The 23,644-nt window shown below is 37.9% G+C and overlaps 1 protein-coding gene and 1 pseudogene across 1 annotated transcript; both read left to right on the top strand.

Annotated features, from left to right (window-relative positions):
- Positions 1–10,235: 10,235 nt before the first annotated feature.
- On the top strand, positions 10,236–11,738 carry LOC121784828. The gene is made up of 2 exons (XM_042183101.1): positions 10,236–11,117; positions 11,199–11,738. Exons 1-2 carry the CDS (start codon positions 10,236–10,238, stop codon positions 11,736–11,738), a joined length of 1,422 nt encoding a protein of 473 aa, XP_042039035.1.
- Positions 11,739–13,608: 1,870 nt separating this feature from the next.
- Positions 13,609–23,184, top strand: LOC121749327 (annotated as a pseudogene).
- Positions 23,185–23,644: the final 460 nt, after the last annotated feature.

Below are 23,644 nucleotides of genomic sequence, written 5' to 3'. Positions count from 1 at the left end.
TTTTTACAAGTAATGACATTAAAAATTTAATACTCCTCATTTTCTAATTTGCCTAATACCAAGTTTGCAATAAACCTTGCTTAAGATAATAGTCAGTTGATTTTTACAAAATAATAGCTAGTCATGTCCACGAAAAATAATTTTATACTAGTAAATAATACTATAAAATAATTAAATTCAGAATCACATTTACCTTGGGCATTTCCACATGTTTTAATTTTCATTTTTCCAATTCACAACCTTCCTTATTTTTACTATCAAATAATATTAATAATTAAATAAAAAAAGTACTATTAATTGATTTGATTTCTAGGATAATATCCAACTTTTGGTTGCTAATGTATGCATCTAGTACTTACTGTATAATTTTATTTTAGAACACTCTTAATCAAAAAATTCTACAATGTCATAGATAGATCTTTAGTGGTGGAGTGTTCTTCATTTGAACATTTCCATCCAAGAACATCGCAGATGATCAGAAGTACGTGGAATATATATATATATATATATAGAGAGAGAGGTGTGATCAAATACAAAGCCCCTATCTATAATACAAACTACAAACTTTAATTCTACACACTCCTTGTAAGTAATCAACGGTTAGCAATGAGATTCATATGTCAATGTCAATGTCAATGTCAACGCCTAATACAAATTCTGTCACTGGGGGGAATGTCAATTCCTAATACAAATTCTGTCACTGGGGGAATGTCAATGTCAACGCCTAATACAAATTCTGTCACTGGGGGGAATGTCAACAATGTCAACGCCTAAAGTTTGTATAGTTTGTATTATAGAGGGTTTGTAGATTATCATGACCCTATATATATATATATATATAGGGTTGAACAAATGCCAAACGGAGGTCGTTAGATCTTTTAATCCAATGGTGTTGATTTGCACAACAACTTCCCATTACAACCAAAACTATTATTAATGGGTGAATGCAGATAAGTGAAAAAATAAAGCATGCATGGACTCTTCTTCGTTTCATTCATTCTTCCATCAACATGTGAGTTTTTTCACATGTTGAGTCCGGAATGTCGTGAAAACATAGTCTAATATGTATGATTTTTAATCTTGACCGTCATTTTTTCTCATCCAATGAATAAAATATGTAGAGTTCTAGGTTCTACACTTAAGAATGGTATACACAAATGTGTTTGTTATGGTAACTTCCTTGATTTTCTCTTCCAAGATCTCAGCGGTTTCTGTCAATGATTACACGATGCAATCTGTCGTTTCTCCCTTAAATTCCAGCGTTTGTTTTCCATTGAACACATTAAGGTCCTAAATTCTTTTCTGCTTTTCATAATCGAAGAAAACTGTTTGGATATTTAGTTTCTAACAATACCGATTGCTGGGAGGCCTCAGGCATCGGTTGCGATTTACTGAACAGTGGAAGAAGGTATTTAATTTTTTGCGTGCAATGATTTTCAATGCTAGTTGTTTACAGAAATCTCGATTTGCTTGAGTAATCCTTCGTATTTTATGTTTTGTTTTGTTACACATTTACGTGAGTAATATATTCCTGCACGTTTCTTGTTTTTCCCCAAGGGTTTACCAATCATTGGGGCTAGGGTGTAGTAAGTAGTAAGTCCACGAGTTTCGTCCATTCATCTAGGGTTTACATATTAAAGCCGCAAGATTGTAGTTTTTTACGGATATGCATAATATTCATATGTGATTGTGTAATGGTTTTTTTATATGTAATAATGGACGATTTGTGATATGTAATGTAATTGTTTGTTGCCAAGTTTAATTTAGGCGGCAGAGATTGATTGTTCGCCGCACGTTTCATGTATTCCCCAAGGGTTTAGCAATCATTGGGGCTAGGGTGTAGTATGTATTAAGTAACAAAACCGTCGTCAAAGTCCACGAGTTTCAGTCATTCATCTAGGGTTTAGAAATCATATCGGCTAGGTAGTAGTTTTTAACTGATACACATAATGTACATATATTATTATGTAATGGTTGTTTTAGTTTCTGTAATGGACGATTTGTGATCTGTAATGTAAATGTTTGCTGACCATTTTAATTTAAGTTTGGCCGTGTTTGATTGTTCGGCGCACGTTGCTTGTTTTCCCCAAGGGTTTAGCAATCCTTGGAGCTAGGGTGTTGTATGTAGTAAGTATTAAAACCGTCGTCAAAGTCCACGAGTTTCAGTCATTCATCTAGGGTTTAGAAATCATATCGGCTAGGTAGTAATTTTTAACTGATACACATAATGAACATATATTATTATGTAATGGTTGTTTTAGTTTCTGTAATGGACGATTTGTGATTTGTAATGTAAATGTTTGGTGACCATTTTAATTTAAATTTGACCGTGTTTGATTGTTCGGCGCACGTTTGTTGTTTTCCCCAAGGGTTTAGCAATCCTTGGGGCTAGGGTGTAGTATGTAGTAAGTAACAAAACCGTCCTTAAAGTCCACGAGTTTCAGTCATTCATCTAGGGTTTAGAAATCATATCGGCTATGGAGTAGTTTTAACTGATTTACATAATGTACATATATTACTCAATAATGGTTGTTTTAGTTTCAGTAATGGACGAGTTATGACATGTAATGTATATGTTTGCTGAGCCGTTTTTATTTCGATTTTACACGGTCGTGGTTGTACCTGAATGTTCTCATGACTTGAAGCCCGTAGTCGGTCAATGCTTAAAGAGATGACGATGTAGAAAGAGACGCGGAAGGGCAAGAGGCCAGCTTGATGTATTTTGTACCACACAACATTATTGGTTTTGTTTTTCGGATTAGTTTTGTGCTTCAATTGGTTGTGTTATTATTATTAGTATTACCAATGTCAACATTTAATACATAATATTATTGCATTATTAATTTGTTTTCCTTCATTATCGTTACTAAAGTTGTACATTATTGGATACTAGCACTTCAATTACTCTATATAATTGTTCGATTACAGTTCATTATTAGACACATTATGTACATTAATCATTGCATTACGAAACTGATAATGTACATTGTTGGTCTTGAAGTTTTACATTATTATTCACACGCACTTAATGAAGTGTACATAATATTTTTGCATTATTAAGCTTTTTTGCGTTCATTATCATTACTAAAGTTGTACATTATTGGTTATTAGCACTGCACTTACTCTGTACAATTGTTCGATTACAGTTCATTATTAGTCACATTATGTACATTATACATTGCATTACGAAACTGATAATGTACATTGTTAGCCTTGAAGTTTTACATTATTATGGACACACGCTTAATGGAGTGTACATTAATAATATAGTACAGTTAAGCATACAATTGTCCGACGGGGTTCGTCGACAGTATAGATGGTCGACCTTTCTCCCCCTCGGTTTCTTTTGCTCACCCTCTTCTGGAGTTGTACTTGTCCCGGCCTCGGCCAATCTTTCCTTGAATTTATGGGCAAGTGCAACCGGAATTACATCATCGACCGCTTCGTCGATGTCCAGTCTTAGTTGCTTCTCTGGTATCCAACATACAACATCAGAACATTATTATAACGAAAGCTTTCAATACTGTGTGACATTTTCATTATATAATGCATCATTCACCCTCTTCATTATATAATGCATCATTCACCCTCTTCATTATATAATGCATCATTCACCCCCTTTCATTATATAATGCATCATTATATAACGCACTTAATGGAGTGTACATTAATAATATAGTACAGTTAAGCATACAATTGTCCGACGGGGTTCGTCGACAGTATAGATGGTCGACCTTTCTCCCCCTCGGTTTCTTTTGCTCACCCTCTTCTGGAGCTGTACTTGTCCCGGCCTCGGCCAATCTTTCCCTGAATTTATGGGCAAGTGCAACCGGAATTACATCATCGACCGCTTCGTCGATGTCCAGTCTTAGCTGCTTCTCTGCTATCCAACATACAACATCAGAACATTATTATAACGAAAGCTTTCAATACTGTGTGACATTTTCATTATATAATGCACCATTCACCAATGCACACCACAATTCATTTAATGCATAATACTTGGTAAATAATGTATAATATTTGCTAAATAGTGTGCAGATGCAATCAAATAATGCACAAAGGAATATAACTTTCACCCATTCACCTATGTACACAAGCAGTGGAATAATGCATAATATTTGATACATAATGTATACAACTAGTTAAATAATGTACAGATTCATTCAAATAATGCACAAAGGTATATAATACAAGCATATTCTGGAGTTCTGGAGTTCTGGTTTTCACCATTTCACTTATGTACACAAGCAGTCCCATAATGCCTAATACTTGATAAATAATGTCAACTACTAGCTACATAATGTACAGATTCAATCAAATAATGCACATAGGAATATTGCATTCACCATCTAACCCACGTCCCTCAGCAAGCAGTCAAATAATGCCTAATAATTGATAAATAATGTATACTACTAGATAAATAATGTACAGATTCAATCAAATAATGTGCACAAGAATATTGCATTCACCCAATCACCCATATACACAAGCATTCAAATAATGGATAATACAAGCATATTCTGGAGTTCTGGTTTTCACCATTTCACCTATGTACACAAGCAGTCCCATAATGCCTAATACCTGATAAATAATGTCAACTACTAGCTACATAATGTACAGATTCAATCAAATATTGCACGGTGGTATATTGCATTCACCATGTCACACACATCACTCAGCAAGCAGTCCAATAATGCCAAATAATTGACAACAATGTATACCACCAGTTAAATAATGCACAGTTTTAATCAAATAATGTACAAGCATACTTGTGAGTTGTTGTATTCACTATTGCACCCATGTACATAGGGAGTCCCATAATGCCTAATACCTGGTGAATAATATAAACTACTAGATACATAATGTACAGATTCTATCAGATAATGCACAAAGGTATATCGCATTCACCATGTCACCCACATCACTCAGCAAGAAGACAAATAATTCCTAACAATTGACAAAAAATGTATACCACTACATAAATAATTTAGAGTTTCAATCAAATACTGAGCACATGAATACATGACCGAGCTAAACAAATGGATACTACATGATAAATAATGTATAACCCGAGATTTAATCATGTACCAAACCAATCAAATAATGCACAGAAGAGTGTTACAAATAACCATCCAGCCACTTACAAGATCTGTCGACGAATGCACAAAGGAAGTCTAATTGATGTTCAACCACTCATTTAAATCTACACGCAATTAAATTGATTGGTTACCTGCAGCCTGGGTAGGTTGGGATCTAGACGGTCGGCCTCGTTTCGTCATGATAATATCTGTGAGACGAACCACTAATCAAATCGCCGAAAACACACTATTAAACCAATAAACATTTACAGTTTCTATATAAGTCAAAACCCTAACGAAAACGGCAACCCATTTGTGATTACACAAAATTCCAACAAAGGCGAGGTTAAAAACATTGTTTTTATGGATGAAAAATTCGGGAATCGACTAGTAGACGGTGTCTATCGTCGTCTACCGGGTCCTATTACTAAAATTAACATTTTTACAGCCCTACCTTGTCGCTGCGTTCAACAATATGCTCGCGGGTTCCAGGAGTGAGAGTTGGAGAGTGAAAACTACGAAAACGATTCATTTCTGGTGATAGCCGACGAAAATCAGAGGCGGCTAGGGTTTGAAGCGTGGTGGAAAATGAGGAGACGAATTGTAGAGACTTGGAGAGAGGGATAGACGTTTGGAGTGAGAGAGAGAGTGGGTAGATGGAAGGGTGTATCAATATCCCGCTTAAATTTCGCTCCTTCCTTTTTGGGCGGTTTTTAATTTGATTTTTTACTAGTTTACCCTTATAATGCACAGAAACCTCCCTATAATGCAACATGGGATCAAATAAAATCATTCCATCCGGTCCCACCATCCATCTAATCTAACCCTCCAAATTAAGAAGAAACTTAAATATTAGGGAACAATAGGAGATTTATGCTCCCCATATATATATATATATATATATATATATATAGAGTCCCATTATTCACAAATCCACTCTTAAAGACCGAACCACCGAACCATACCAAATTAGGGTTTTTTGATCTAGTTTTTTATGGATGAGAGGCACAAATTTATAATTTATTTTCACCTTCATCACGAGCCTATTTTAATTCATCCGAAGGTAAATAAGTCATACAAACATGTTACAAAGATTTAAATTCATTCCAGTAGGTTTTTACTTCATTCCAGTAGGTTTTTACTTCATTCCAGTAGGATTATTACTTCATTCCAGTACGTAAATGCGGTTTCGCCGTCGCGTGTCGTTCTTTCTCTCTACAATATCTATCACCACCGCCACAACGCTGATATGATGTAATAAACACATGGAATGATGCAATAAATTATTGGAATGAAGTATGTGAAGTCATACTGGAATGAAGTAAAAACCTTATCCAATGAAGTAATAACGTTTCTGAATGAAGTAAAAACCTTATTCAATGAAGTAATAACGTTTCTGAATGAAGTAATAAACGCACTTGAATAAATTGCATTTTTTAATGTAAATAAAGTAAAAACTCAGGTCAATGAATTCAAATGAAACATATGTTGAATCATTTCAAAACCTACTAGAAGAAAGTAAAAACATGTTGTAGTTTCAAGGTATTACGTACGGAATGAAGTAATAAATCTATACAATGAAGTAAAATGAGCTTGTAATGAAGACCGAAAAATTTACACAGCAGCACATCTCATCAAAAAAACTAGATCTAATGGCCCAGATTTGGTCTCTAGTTCGGTCTTTAAAATTGGTTCGACATTGATCACAACCATATATATATATATATATATATATATATATATATAGAACTGATCTGCTGACTGCTGCACAACTAATATGAGCGACTATGGGCGCTTACATGCCACGTAGGCCTGATTTGAAGTTGTTTCCGTTTTTCAATTCACGTAGGCCTGATTTGAAGTTGTTTCCGTTTTTCAATTCTGTAATTTCTTCTCTCTTTCTTCTGCATTTTTTCCTAATCTTTTTTCTCTACCTTATGCAATTCTCTCCCCATTAGTGAACCTCTTCATTGCCATGACAGTAGCCTCGTTCAATATTTTCCCAAATTAAATCTCACCTCACCGTTGCATATACTAAAACGCATCACCCGGACCTCCCCTTCCACGTCAAAGACCTCTTTACCAAGCTCCAAATCGGCGAGGTCGAATCGAAAAAAGGCATACAGTTTTGCTCAGTTCTTTTTTCTCCAGATCTAATTCTCCTTCAAGTAACCCAGCAGTTCCATTTTCATGATTTTTTTTCTCTAAATTGAAGTTCCACAGCACATCTTAGCTTTTGATTTCTTGCTTCTCCTACAATTTCAGAAATCACAAAATTGCAGAGCGAGAAATATAAAACCCCTTCCACTCTCTTTATTCTCCCCAAAATTTCAGAAAAATTGCAAAAGCGTAAGACGCAAAACTCACAACAAATTTCTTATTTCCACTTTCTTAATTTTTGTTGAGCTCCGCCAAAGCTTGAAATCAATCAAAAAAAATTGATGCGGTTGTGATAAAATTCACAGGGATGAAGTTTGGGGAGAAATTTTGGGAGTATTGCATGCCAAGAAGGAAGAAATTTGGCAAGAACGAATGAAAGATTGAGACGAAGAGAGAATAACCAGTACAAAATTCCATTTGCAGTGGTCGGCGCAACTGGAAAAAAAAAAATTTCGCCGAATATTGAACATAACTCGGCTAGATTAGTGGGTACTTGGTAGAGATGAAGTGCATTACAGTAGACAGTGAATATTAAGGATAATTAATTAAAATAATAGTAAGAAAATTAATTATTACATTGCCATGTAAGTGGTCGCCTATCTATCGCTCACATGGTGGCGCTCAAGAGATCAAATATATATATATATATATATATATAGGGTTGCGTTAAAGATAGAACCATTCTTAAGTGTAGAACCTAGAACTCTACATATTTTATTCATTGGATGAGGAAAAAATGACGGTCAAGATTAAAAATCATACATATTAGACTATGTTTTCACGACATTCCGGACTCCACATGTGAAAAAACTCACATGTTGATGGAAGAATGAATGAAACGAAGAAGAGTCCATGCATGCTTTATTTTTTCACTTCTCTGCATTCACCCATTAATAATAGTTTTGGTTGTAATGGGAAGTTGCTGTGCAAATCAACACCATTGGATTAAAAGATCTAACGACCTCCGTTTGACATTTGTTCTACGTTTAAGAATGGTTCTATGTTTAAGAATGGTTCTATCTTGATCACAATCCTATATATATATATATATATATATATATATATATATATATATATATATATTTCAATGAAAAAACCATTTACTTAAAATCTATATCAATACAAGACTACAAGTGAATATTCAATAGCCGGCAGCCAACAAACTTAAAGACTTTTTGGGAAATACTAGTCACTTAATCATACAACTTGATACTCCAAGATGGCGCACCGTCACACACATAAAAAATGACCCATCATCCTATTTAGTTTGAGTCAAATTTGAAACTATTTTTTGCGTCATCTATACAACTCAGAGGAAAAATGACATAGTAGGTTGGTGCAGACTAGGGCGGCTGGGATCTGAACAGCCACCGAAGAAGGCACCGGAACTTGACCGGAGAACTCACTGGCAGTTACAGAGTATTGAGAGAGGGAGATAAGAGAGAAAACGATATTTCATTTCATTAATTGGTTACCTATTGAAGAAGAGTACAATGCTATTTATAGAGGATTATCTATTCTACTTAATAACCACCTAATTAACTAGTTAAGCCTCTTAATTGGCTTGCTGCTAACTAATTCCTTTAACTGCACTTAACTAAATCTAACTGCCTCAACAAACTCTACTCCTTTTCATGTATCATAGGTCAAGCAAGATATTATCTGAGAGAGGATCCTGTAGATTAAGTCGATACCAACAAGTCTTTCAAGTACGTCAAGACTTCGGAGAATGTTTGTCGCAAAAAATGGACGAGTATTAAAGAAGAGGTTCCAAAGCGCAAAAGGCACAACTCTAATTACTAATACACCCAAGCAGCAATGAGATGGGCTCAAGATTGGTTCCCATCTATTGACCATGTGGGAGCATCAACTTGGAGTCAAGAAGGAGCTGTCCCGATTGGACAATAATCAGCGAAGCACAAAAACAACAAGACGCTGACATTGAATAGAGCCAAATGGACGAATGTTAGAATGACACCTGTCAAATGAACGATGGCTTATTTTTAATTTATTTTTCAAAGACTACAACAAAGGCATATCACAGTTGATCGAATAACAATTGAACCTATATTGCAAAATTTATAAAAAAAATTCTACAGAAGAAGTAGGATATGATTTTAACTTAATAGTTTTAAGCTTTTTACTTTTTGTATTTGATATATTCCTTCTGTAGGTGAGTCGTTTACTTTGTTAAATTGTTTCAATATAGTTGAATCATTTTTATTTTGACAAAAAAATTATCTTTTCTCGTACTTTACTTTCTCTTCTTCTCTCATACTTTTTTTTCTCTCTTTCCCGAGCCCCTTCGCGCGATAAGCCACTTGCAACGATGTCTTGCGTTGGCTTGTGTGACTGCGTTGCAGATGACCGTATTCTCACCACTTTAATTTTCAACCCATCAATTTCTTAAATTTTATACTCAAAAAAGACATGACTCAGTAGGAAAAAATTACTCCCTCCGTCCCCGATTAGGAGTCGTTGTTTGACTCGGCACGGGTTTTAAGAAAGTGTTTGAATGGTTGGTGTAGTAAATGGAGGTAGGTAGTGGAATGTGAGACCTCTTTGACTTTTGGTGTAATAAATGTAATTGAATCAATTCAATGTTTAATTTAAATTTAATGTTCAATTTACATTCATGTTTACTGCCAAAAATAATGCAATTAAATTTAATTGTATACTCATTAACTAAATTCAATGTTCAATGCCCAAAAATTGCAAAATTAAAGCTGTGCAATTGAGAGACTAGTTACAAGCTGTTCAATGGCAGCCACACGTTGCATATCAATTCAAAATTGAGAGGGAAGGCAACTTTCATTTAATGGAGGGAATTCTTACAAATAAGGAGGGAAAAAATACAAGCAAATTCAGTGTTCACCAACTCCTATAAATACATTCATTTCTACACTTCATTTAGTTCCACCAACCAAAACAAAAAAAAAGGAAAAGCTATTGGTTTTGTATTAGACCCTCAGAAAATTTTCATCACTGGGCCTGATGGAGAATGAGGTGGTCCGAGTGTTGGTCACTGATCAGGAGCAGCAGGGGCAGTGGCAGGGGCAGGGTGGATGGCATCGGCCTACATTAGCATTGACTAGCCAACAAAAAAACCTCATTGAGCAGTTTCTTCTACAGCGAAGTACCGCTGGAGTGCTGCCAAGAGGTTCTTGTGCAGAGGCTGCCAATGAATTCAACATCCACAAAAGGACAGCAGAAAGAATATGGCACATCAGTAAGCAGCAGATAAACAGAGGTGAACCTGTCATGATGGAAGGCAAAGTAAGAGGTTATCAACACAAAGACAAACTCATGTTAGATGAAGACAAGTTTAGAAACCTGTCCATGCTTGAGAGATCAACCATAAGGAAGGTTGCTTCTAAGATGGAAGTGAGCAAGACAACAATTGGTAGATTTCTTAAGAGTAATCAATTGAAACCTCATACAAGTGCTATCAAGCCTGCACTTACTGAAACCAACAAAATTGCAAGGATGAAATGGTGTCTTTCTCATATTCAACCTACACTCGCTGAAGGTAAACTTCTTTACCATTCAATGCACAACATTGTTCATATTGACGAGAAATGGTTCTACATGACAAAGACATCAGATAGATACTACCTGTTGCCGGATGAAGATGTGCCATACAGGTCCTGTAAGTCCAAGAGATTCATCACTAAAGTGATGTTCATGGCTGCTGTGTGTAGGCCACTTTGTGGGCCTGATGGAGACATCATATTCGATGGTAAAATAGGGTTATTCCCATTCACAGACCAGATACCAGCCCAAAGAAGTTCAAAGAACAAGCCAAAAAGGACAATGGAGACAAAGCCTATTCAGTCAATTACCAAGGAAGTCATGACAACTTGTCTCCTAAACCAGGTATGCCACTTTTGATGTCAATAAAGCTATCAGACATCATATTCATGTCATCACATAGTCACATAAACATTTCATTGCCAGATTATACCATCAATCAAAGCCAAATGGCCAGCCAATGCAAGCAATAAGATTTTCATACAGCAAGATAATGCCAAACCTCACCTTAGAGCAGCTGATCATCACTTTGAGGCACTTGCAAGTACTGATGGATTTGAATTCCATCTAATTAGCCAACCACCAAACTCCCCAGACACAAATGTGTTAGACCTTGGGTATTTCAGGGCAATACAGTCACTACAGGATGACAAGATGGCCACAAGTGTAGATGATTTGCTTAGGAATGTGTTTACCTCATTTGAAGAACTCTCACCACAGACTCTGAATAGAGTATTCATCACTTTGCAAAGCTGTTTGACAGCAATATTACAAGTGCATGGGAAGAATGACTACAAGATCCCTCATATGAACAAGAACAGGTTGGAAAAAACAGAGGGGTTGCCTTTACAACTTCAGGTTGAAGAAGGATTGGTGAGACAGAGCTTGGAGTATCTAAAGCTGCCTGAAAACAACACTGGGGACTCATATGACATAGGGCGGCTTAACCATGCTTTAGGGTACTAGACATAAGTTTAGGGACTGGAGTTTACAGTATAAGCACCAACATATGTTGGTGTTTAAGATGCAAACTCTATTTTTTGTGCATATGCTGCATTTTTTGTTAATGCCATCAGAGAAGTGTCATCACATGGCATCAGCCTCCAAACCCTTCATAGGGGGTGGCTTACTAAGCTAAATAGGCTGCATTTTGTATAAACATCATCACTGTACAGACTACTAACTAATCAGTGAATATTTTTGGTATTATCACTTCAAATCAGCCTCCAAACCCTTCATAGGGGGTGGCTAATTTGTCATTTCCCTCAGAAAAGCTTCATCACAGGGCATAAGGCCATCAACACAAGGCCTAGGAGCAACACATTACACTTACAACAGCCTCCAAACCTAACACAGGGGTGGCTGGGTTAAGTATGCAGAAAAGCTTCATCACAGGGCATATGGACAACAACACAAGGCCTAGGAGCAACATAAGACACTAACACAGCCTCCAAACCTGACACAGGGGTGGCTAAGCTTCCCCTCAGAAAAGCTTCATCACAGGGTATATAAACAACATCAGAATGCACATACACAGTCATCAACAATTCCCCCTGCCTCAATATCACATACTCAAGGACCAATATCATATACACAGTCAGGAACAATTCCCACGGCCTCAATATCACATACTCAGGGACCAATATCACATAAACAGTCAGGAACAATTCCCACAGCCTCAATATCACATACTCAGGGACCAATATCACATAAACAGTCAGGAACAATTCCCACAGCCTCAATATCACATACACATTCACCAATATCGCATAAACAATCAGGAGCAATTCCCACAGCCTCAAACATGGAGCAATGCACATAAACATGGAGTACATCAGAAATATGCTACATTTTCCTAATGTCAAAAGCCTCCAAACCCTAAAAGGGGGTGGCTCTGAATTAGAAAGAAACTCACAAATTAGAAGATATCCTTCATGCAAGGAAACATGATTAATAGCATAGCTTTTTCATTGTCGGTGTACTCTCTGTTTGGCTCCACCGCCGGCTGCATTGCTCCATGTATGCCTTCCCCGATGTCATCCAAACCAATGGAAGGTGCTTCGCTTTCCCCCAAATTAACATAGCCTGAAGGCGGCTTGAAGTCCGGCCAATCAAAGGGGGCAAAAGGAGGCTGAGTTTCAGATCCGGCGAAACCCTTAGCCGGATCTTCGGTTTCAGATCCGTCGATTAATGGGGACGGAGATTCACTGTCAGGAACGTAGAAGCCCTCGGACGGAGGCTGAGTTTCAGATCCATCGGTTTCAGATCCGTCCATAGCGTCCGACGGATCTTCAATTTCAGATCCATCAAACACCAAATCGGGAGGTGTCGGCTCTTCACAACCGTCGTCGCCTATGAACGGTGGAACGCCGTGAACCACGGACCGACGACCTATTGCGTCGTCATCAACCCAGTCCGGCGGTGTTTCAGGGATGACGGTGTCCATCGTTTCGGAGGGAGGCGGAGGGAGACTGAGTGAGGCAGAGAGGGAGAGGAGTAATGAGAGAGATGTTGTCGGGAGTGAGAGAGCGAGAGTCGGGAGTGAGAGAGTTGAATCGAGAGTGAGAGTTGACTAGGGTTTGCATTTTCCTTTTTTTTTTAAGTGTAAATAATGGCATTTTTTGTAAAATTTGCTAAAAATAGAGGGTAATTTTGATGTCCAAAAATGGTAAGTGGGAAGAGTGACTCTTATTAGGGGACATCCCGAAAAGGAAATTAGCGACTCTTATTTGAGGACGGAGGGAGTATAATTTTTTACATTTAATGATATGCCTGGTTATAATAAATGGAGTATATTAAAGACCAAAATGTACGATAACAGTACATGGATTTTTTATGAACTTAAATATCTTGGGGAAGAATATGCTTTGCCTTGCCTGAAATTGGAACGATCAAGATCAGCCAAAAGAGAACATCAGCTGCAGCTATCAAACCGACAATGGCGATCGCTCTCTGCTTCACCCCATTAGTCTGCCACCAGAAACAGTTCATCCCTCCAAAACCCCCACTTCAAACTATTTGCGCCACACGCTCCAGATACTCCACTAACCTTTCTACTAGATGTAGCGTCAATCAAAATCCTGAAAATTTAGCAGCAGTGGATAAGCCCAGATTGGAGGAGTGGCTGTCCGCTGCTGCCAGCTTGTACCCTGTCTACGTTACGGCTGGCGGAGTGCTTGCTTTCATCAGACATTCTCATTTTTCGTGAATATGGCCCCCAATTCCTATAGCTTAACGCTGGGGTTGATTATGCTATCTATGGGGATTACTTTGGAGTTCAAAGAGTTGATCGATCTCTTCAGGCAAAGGCCACTTTCTTTGAGTTCTTCTTTAGCATTCCAATATATGAAAATGTTGAGGCATTGGGTCTCTTTTTGGCATTGATTTGGGTCAGAGTCTGTGTGAAATTGTGATTTTGGAGTTAATGTGGGATGCTATTTCTAGTGGTCTCATTAATTGTTATGCTGATACCAATCATTATTGGTCTCAATTTATTTTGGCAAGCGATCTCTGACTGTATTCAAGAATGGTTAAGTGCTAAAGCTGTTTCTAGTTACTGCTTCTTTTGAAGATTTTTAATTCCCTTGTTTCAGATTCTTTATGGATGTGCTGCTCAATAAACTATTATGCCTTCGTTTGGATGGATAGTTAGCAAGCTGTTGGGCCTCTCACCATCTCTTACAGTAGGTTTGATACTGCTCTCTTGCTGTCCAGGAGGAACAGCATCCAATGTGGTAATAACAACTTCTAATTCTTCGCTAGGCATAATTGCGAATGCACCCGTATATCGATTTAATGCCACCTACGATGAATTTAAGCCAACCCTTATCATTTTGTTTTAGACAACAAATGATTATTTACCATTTTGGTTTGTGTTTTTGTGAGATAAAGCAATGATAATGTATAAGTTACGAGTTTAGTTCTTACGACCTCAACCACAAAATTTGGCAAAGGCTGTAGCAATAATGACGGAAACTTCATAGGATGGAAACAAAACAAACAAATACTAATGAATTATACATATATAGAAACTAAGGAATGCTTGCTGTTATAAAATCAAGACGTATCAGGAATGAACAAGCCACAATTGCAAGAATGAATGAAGAACTTGATTTGTGATAAGTATGGAGTAACACACGATATTGAGAAAACAATGAAAAACTCTTATTGAATATTGATCTTGATACAATGGATTACTCTCTCTTCAAGTAGAAGTAGAGTATATGTAGCTGAGCTAGACTACTACAAAAAACCGCGCTCAACAGCTCACTAACTACACACTGCAGTTACAAACTAACTCTAACCGAAAATTAACTAATACTTCAACGGCTATGACTGAGCAACGGCTACTTCACAACGGCTACTTCGCCGATCTTGATTAAGCTCGGCTAATCACCGAACTCGATTCAGTTCGGCTAACAACCGATATGTAATACCGAACTTGTCATGCAGCGCCGAGCTCGTGGATTCCATCTTCACAATTCTCCACCTGAATCCACAGCTCCTCCACTGCTCAAACTTATAAGATCCTTGCAATACTCAAACTTGTCTTTGCCAAGACATTTTGTTAGCATATCAGCCGGGTTGTCCAAAGTGCTTATCTTCAACACTTTCACTCTTCCTCTCTCAACCTCGTCTCTGATGAAGTGAAGACGAACGTCTATATGTTTGCTACGCTCATGGAAATACTGATGCCGAGCTAAGCAAATTGCAGAACTACTATCACAGAAAATTACCATAGTTCTTTGATTTATCCCAAAATCAGAGATCACACCTTGTATCCAAAAACTCTCTTGCACAGCTGATGTGAGTGCAATGTACTCTGCTTCGGTCGTGGATAAAGCCACAACACTTTGTAAGCCGGACTTCCAACTTATAACAGAACCATACAAAGTAAACAAATATCCAGACTGAGACTTGCGGTTGTCCAGATTAGTTGCATAATCAGAGTCGCAATACCCTTGAACAGCTTCCTCACCCTCCTTATGACTTCCCTTGAACAAGATCCCACAGCTCCTAGAACTCTTCAAGTACCTGAGAGTCCACTTGAGTGCATTCCAGTGCTCCTTTCCCGGATCAGCCATGTATCTACTTGTGACTGAGATGGCATGTGCAAGGTCTGGCCTTGTACAAATCATGGTATACATGACGCTTCCAACAATATTCGAGTAAGGAATTTGCTTCATCTCCAAAACTTCTTGCTCAGTTCTCGGAGACTGCTCCTTTGACAGTTTGAAGCTTTGTGACAGAGGAGTGGAGGCTGCCTTAGTATTTTCCATGTTAAACTTCTTCAAGATCTTCTCAATATACTCTGACTGAGATAGCAACAGTAACTTCTTGCTCCTATCTCTCAAGATATTCATCCCCAAAATCCTTCTAGCTTCACCCAAGTCTTTCATTTCAAAACTTTTCTGTAAATCAGCTTTGATCTTCTGGATTTCAGCCACAGATGGACCAGCTAGTAACATGTCATCTACGTAGAGCAAGAGGTATGCTACAGGAGTATCTCCAGCCTTCTTGATGTATATACAATCATCATACTCAGACCTGAGAAAACCATGAATAACCATCTGCTCATTGAACTTCTTGTTCCACTGCCTTGGGCTTTGTTTCAAGCCATATAAACTCTTCTTCAACAAGCAGACTTTGTTCTCCTCTCCCTTCTTTATAAATCCCTCAGGCTGACTCATGAAGACGGTTTCCTCAAGGTCCCCATTAAGGAATGCAGTCTTGACATCAAGCTGCTGCAATTCCCAGTTTCTGTGGTTCACAACAGCAAGTAAAATCCTTATTGAGGTGTGCTTTACCACTGGAGCAAATACTTCTGTGAAATCAATACCTTCTTCTTGTGTAAAGCCTCTAGCTACCAACCGAGCCTTAAACCTGATCCTACCTTTATCTGTTGTCTCCACCTTTTTCTTGAAGATCCACTTACAACTTATGAGTTTTCTATCCTTAGATTCTTGCTTCAAGCTGCTTTTATCCACAAGAACCCAAGTGTTATTCTTGAGTAAAGAGTTCATCTCCTCATTCATAGCCTCTATCCATCTTTCTCTGTCCTTGCTCACCATTGCTTCTTTGTAAGACTGAGGATCCGCATACTCCAGATTTTCAGCAGCACACAATGCATAGTATACCACATCTGCTTCAGCATACCGAGCTGGCTTCCTTATATTTTCTCTCCTTACTCTGTCTCTAGCAAGTTGGTAATTCCTTAGGTTGCCATCAGCAGACTGCGGATTTACTCCACCTTGATCAGAAATGGAGTCTCCTTGTTGCTCAAGTAAGGCATCTGGTCTTCAATGAAAACCACATCCCTACTCAATACAACCTTCTGATTACCAGGCTCAACACTCCATAGCCTATAACCTTTCACCCCCTTCTGATACCCCAGCATCACACACTTTATTGCCCGAGGCTCAAGCTTACTCTTTCTGTCATGTGCATATGCTGCACATCCGAAAACCCTGAACTTTGAGTAGTCACCATGAGTCCCATACCACCTATAATCTGGTGTATCTGACTTTAGGCTAGAAGAGGGACATTTGTTGATAAGATATGCAGCAGTACAAACTGCTTCTCCCCAGAATTTACTGCTCAGACCAGAAGCGAAAAGGAGACACCGAACTCTTTCCAAGATTGTTCGATTCATTCTTTCAACAACCCCATTTTGTTGGGGATTTGTGGGTACTGTCCTATGACGCTTGATCCCTTTCTCCTTACAAAACTCATCAAAATCTCTAGAAAGAAACTCCATTCCATTGTCTGTTCTAAGACACTTCACCTTGCTGTCTTTCTCAAGCTCTACCTCCAAGCACCAATTCTTGAACTTAGAGAAAGTGTCTGATTTTTCTTTTAGGATATAAACCCATAGCTTCCTTGAATAATCATCTACAATTGCCAGATAGTACTTCCCTCCACCAAGAGTGGTTACTGGAGCTGGCCCCCATAAGTCAGCATGGATATACTCTAAAGGAGATGTAGATAAATGCATACCAGATGGATATGGCTTCTTCTTTGATTTGCTCAAGATGCACTGTTCACAGGAACCAAGGTTGCTTGATGTGTTTCCAGAAATAAGACCTTTCTTGGCTAGTTCTTTGAGGCTTCCTTCAGCTGGATGTCCCATCCGTAGATGCCATAGATTCAAGTTTTCAGCAGCCACAGCATTTGAATCACCAATCACAACCTCTCCAATCAGATAGTACAGGCTGTTTCTCCTTTCTGCAGTCATAACCATCTGATCTCCTTTCTTGATCATCATCTTGCCTTCATGAGATGAGAATGAAAACCCCTTTACTTCCAACAAGCCTAATGATATGAGATTCCTCTTAATCTCAGGAATGTACCTCACATCACTGAGCAATTTCACAGATCCATCCATCATTTTGAATTTTATCTTTCCTATTCCTCTAACATTGCAGACTTGGTTGTTCCCTAAGAGCACCGTTCCAGTAGCAGGACTTAGATCTTGGAACCAATGTTCATGTGGGCACATATGAAAACTACACCCCGAATCCATTATCCAAGATCCGCTAACTCCACCATCCATTACATTCATGATTTCTGGAAGCTCTACTCGCTCAACACAATCCGCATTGTTCAGTTTCTTCCCCTCAGATGCTTGCTTCTTTTTCCAAGCAAAGCAATCGTTCTTGAGGTGTCCTGGTTTCTTACACCAGAAACAGGATCTTGACTCCTTTACTTCAGAGCTTGAAGGCTTAGAAATCTCAAATTTCTTCTTGAATTTTGGCTTCTTGAACTTCTTGATGTGTAGGCTCTCAGCTGCACTCTCTTGAGATCTTGAAGCACCTTTCTGCAATTCCTTTGCTCTCAATGCGGCCTTTACTTCAGATAAGGTGATGGTTTTCTCCCTCCCATACACCATCGCATCTCGAAGATGATCAAAATTCTTTGGCAACGCGTTGAGCAGCAGGATAGCTTGGTCTTCATCTCCTATAGTGACATCTATGTTTTCAAGATCATCAATCATCTTCGAAAACTCCTCCATTTGTTCACAAATGCCTTTATCTTCCTGGAATCTATAGGCGTATAACCTCTGCTTCATGCACAACCTGTTAGCAAGAGAGCGAGTCAAATAAAGACTCTCCAATTTTGCTATCACGCCTGCTGCAGTGGTTTCTTTTGCCACTTCTCGTAGCACCTTATCGCCTAAACAAAGGATCACAACACTGTGAGCCTTAGCTTGAATTTCTGCCAACTTGGCCGCAGCCTTCTCATCCAACTCGGCCTTCCCTTCATCACCTTCCTTTTTCTTTTCAAGGGCAGCAGACAACCCCTGCTGGATCAACATTGCACGAATCTTCATTCGCCAAAGTCCAAAGTCGTTGGAACCGGTGAATTTTTCAGCCTCTAGCCTTGCAGTAGCCATTCTTCAAACGGATGATGTGCAGTAGCAGAAATAACCTCAAAACAGCCAGGAAACAATTTCAATTGCCTAAGCTTTGTTCTTCGTTCCCACAGACGGCGCCACTTGTTATAAAATCAAGACGTATCAGGAATGAACAAGCCACAATTGCAAGAATGAATGAAGAACTTGATTTGTGATAAGTATGGAGTAACACACGATATTGAGAAAACAATGAAAAACTCTTATTGAATATTGATCTTGATACAATGGATTACTCTCTCTTCAAGTAGAAGTAGAGTATATGTAGCTGAGCTAGACTACTACAAAAAACCGCGCTCAACAGCTCACTAACTACACACTGCAGTTACAAACTAACTCTAACCGAAAATTAACTAATACTTCAACGGCTATGACTGAGCAACGGCTACTTCACAACGGCTACTTCGCCGATCTTGATTAAGCTCGGCTAATCACCGAACTCGATTCAGTTCGGCTAACAACCGATATGTAATACCGAACTTGTCATGCAGCGCCGAGCTCGTGGATTCCATCTTCACACTTGCTTAAGAAAACGAAGCATACGCAGACGTCAACGGCTCTCTGCCAGTGAGTTAAGCAATGTTGTCTACTTATAAAGAAAATTACATCATTTTGAAAAACATCAGCAAGTTTTCGCCGTGGGATAATTGCTAATGAATCCAAACTTCATGGTTTGTCTAACTGATATTGAAAGTTCCGGGCATACTAAAATTTGACCAAACTTCATGGGTTGTCTAACTGATATTGAAAGTTGAGGGACATACTAAAATTTGACCAAACTTCATGGTTTCCCTGACAATCTGCCCTTGTCATTATTGAAGAAGCTTTTATTTCATTCCCTTTTCTGAAAATAGTGTTACAGGTCACCTTAATTGCTCGAGGAGATGTTCCATTGTCAATTGTAATGACAGTATGTACAACCCTTGGAGCAGTTATTCTTACTCCTCTCTTGACTAAAATTCTTGCTGGAACTTTTGTCCCTGTTAATGCTGCTAGCCTGTCCATGAGCACCTTGCAGGTGAAGCTAGAACCATACTTGACTTCTCCTTGTTGTTTCTGATATACATATCTATATATTTCATGAATGGTCTTTTCGTTTTGGTACAGGTGGTAGTTGCTCCAATTTTGCTTGGTTCGTATCTACAGAGCAAATTTCCTGAAGTTGTGAACTTTCTGACTCCTTTTTCCCCACTAGTAGCTGTTATTGCTTCCTCATTGCTTGCTTTCAGGTTCCAATTGTTCCCTTGAATTTTCCTACCAAAACTATCTTTTTAAATACCTCCCATTTGTTCACCATCTCCTCCCTCCCACGCGTATTGCTATTTGCTTAGCCTTGCTGCCATTCTCAAAGCGCTGCCTTTTTTCGTTGATTCCAGTGTATTCTCAGAAAATGTGATCCTCCTGAAGTCTTCTTTTGCCGCATCATCGTCATCTGCTTCGTCTCTGGTTGGTAGTGCTCCATCCATGCTCTCCAGTGAGTTGGGTGCTGTTGTACTTTCAGTAATATTGCTCCATTTAGCAGGTTTCTTCGTTGGGTAAGAGTTTCAGCTTACTTTTGTTTCTTGTTCTGTATAAATGTATTCTCGATAGATGATTTTTATATTGGGTGGTGCATTAGTCCATGACGGTACTTTCTGTTTTGCTATAATGAAGATTACTAGTTTTAGGTGCAGTGATCGTAATGGTTCTTGTATTAACGAGCTAGTACAAAATCAATAATTTACATATGGGTGTTTGTTAATAAAATGAAAGACTTCTGATTGTTAATATCTAAGTTAAACACTTTCATTTGGTAGTTAGTTGCTTTTATTTATTATTCATTCTTACAGTGACACGGGTCATGCAGTCCAAAAGACGTTGTTTGGGGAGTTACTTATACTCTATTTTCTTATCCCTCAGGAGATCTTTGTATTTCTCAGTTGCTATGTTAAAGAAATACTTACTATTCAACAACAAAAATGCCATATTAATTCTTTGGTATTTCTTCAAGAAACAGATAAAACCAAACCTAGTATGAGAATTCTCTATCGGATATATTATGCTACAGAATTTGGCATTTCTAGTTCGTTGTTTCTTCTTCTCTTGTTGTTAAAAACACTATTGGAATTAAAAGATAAATAGCTGGATGATGATGTAATGCAAGTGACTTTTTTCATCGAAAGTTCCATTGTTATCACACTAAAAAGATCAACTCAGTACGACCTCGTTCCATACTTCCGTTCTTGTCTTTTACATTAGGTGATACATCTTTGTAATACACAAAACGCTTTCTGCTTAACCTTTGATTTACAGCAACAATCATTTATCTTCACCATCGTTAAATGCTACAGACTAGATGCAATACCAAATTTTGGAATCCTAATTTCCTCTGGTTTTTGAGCCTATTTATGATAGGCGTACTTTATTCTCTGAGCAAACGCTGATGCCTGAGAACAGCACCTACTGACTGCTTAGTAACTCATTGCTCTAATTCGTTTGATGATAGAAAAAAGAGAGAGAGTTGCTTCTCATACTGTTCAGTTACCTTTTCAACTTTGTGCCTTTGTTTTTACTTTCCTGTGCCTGTAATTATCATGTGTATTAATTACAATTTTATAATCCAATAATATTTCAATGTGATAATATCCTATACAGAAAATGCACAGTTGTCCAAATATGTATGAAGTTGGATAATAACTAGCAATCATGTTTTGCTTCCTTGGTGCACCAGGCTGATGGACCAATTCTCTATTATGTCTGATAATATTTAGCTTGATGACTTAGTTGCCATGCACACAATTGGCATACGCGGAAAGTCTGTTCTTAAGCTGACCAATGTACCTAAAAATATTTGATGTTCTTATAGGTATCTATCTGCAGCTTTAGGTGGATTTAAGGAGCCATAAAGGCGCGCAATATCAATTGAAGTAAGATATCTTTTTAATGCCTGATCTCTATATTGTGCAAAATTCTAAGATTTAGTTTTCAAGATGATCTCCAAGGCATTGAATATTATAAGTGTACGTAGAAATTATAATGCTTCTGTTCATTTACTGAAGTTGTATTGAATTTTCCATATATTCTTTTTGTTGGTCATATTCGCTTGCAGGTTGGCATGCAGAATTCCTCTCTAGGAGTGGTTTTAGCTACGTCCCATTTTGCCTCGCCATTGGTTGCATTACCTTCGGCCATGTCTGCAGTGCTCATGAATATCATGGGCAGCAGTCTAGGCTTCTTCTGGAGATACATTGATCCGTCCAATCAAAAGGATGGTCTTGAAGTTGCTGAAGAGTGATGACAGACAGACTCACGTCTGCTTTTGGTAAGGTTTCGCCATCGATTAACTAGTTCTAGTTAACCTGCGCTATCACGTTCTGTCTAAATTCTGTGGGGGAATACATGACTTTTGCTTGCAAATAAAGGTTGCTAATATATGCACGATCCATTAATTCTGGCTTGGTAGATTCATAGCAGTTGTAATCGGGCGTAACTACTATTTTTAGATATCCAGGCCATCGCCTAAAGCAAAACACCGTAACTACTAGTCTCTTCGTCTCTCCTCTAGTCGTAGAAATAGGAAACAGAGTGAAACAACACCATGTTATATGTTGCATTTTGTTCATAGGTAGAAAGAATCCAAGCTTGATGGAGTATATTACTGTGTTTGTGGCCTCTTCTTTTCTAGAACCGTCTGACATCGCCATCGCTAGTGTTGTTACTATCACACGAATGACGTCTTATTTGCTTGCCCCTTCTGTTCCATGACCACATTTCATGGTCATGATCGATTGCTCTCTCTCTCTCTATAATAGTATATTCATGTTCCTTTTTTGGTCTGCATTGGATTTGGGGGGTCGAATTTGGGCTGCCCACCATGTGAAAGAGCGTCTCGATTATTAGTTTTGTACATTATTTTCTTTTTTAAAGTTCCCCATTTCTATGGTTAGTACACCAAACAATAATTTAATTTTCTTACCTTGTACTACAACTGATCCTTTTTTTTTATTCAATTGCTCCACACAATATACTTAGTAGTACATCATTCCAAAAAAAATAGTCACGTTTTACCATTTTTTATAATCTCTATCTATTTATTGTAAGTTTCACTCTCTAATGAGTTGAGTATTAGTACTATTTTTCGCTAATAATATTTCTATCGTTGTTCTCTCTCTTTTTTATTTTAATAATTTTACTTTGAAATATTATTGTATTTTAATTACTGTACCATAATATAGGTGACAATTACAAATTAGTACTCCGTACCAAAATTATCATTGTTGTTAACACTTTACATCATCATTAAGAACAAAAAACAACTTTATGTTCTTGCTGTGACGATTCTAGTTAAGATTTTTACGCAACATTGATAAATTATATATACACGACTCATTATATGTATAAAAGCGTGCTACAATGTATCTGAATCAAGAAGATTGTGTCCTTCATGACAACAAATAATGAAGAGATGAAGTTCTAATTAAGA

The sequence above is a fragment of the Salvia splendens genome, chromosome 1 (genome assembly GCF_004379255.2).
Source record: "Salvia splendens isolate huo1 chromosome 1, SspV2, whole genome shotgun sequence".
NCBI classification, from domain to species: Eukaryota; Viridiplantae; Streptophyta; class Magnoliopsida; order Lamiales; family Lamiaceae; genus Salvia; species Salvia splendens.
The sequence above is the reverse complement of the archived record's forward strand: the minus strand, read 5'-3'. Positions and strand labels throughout refer to the sequence as shown.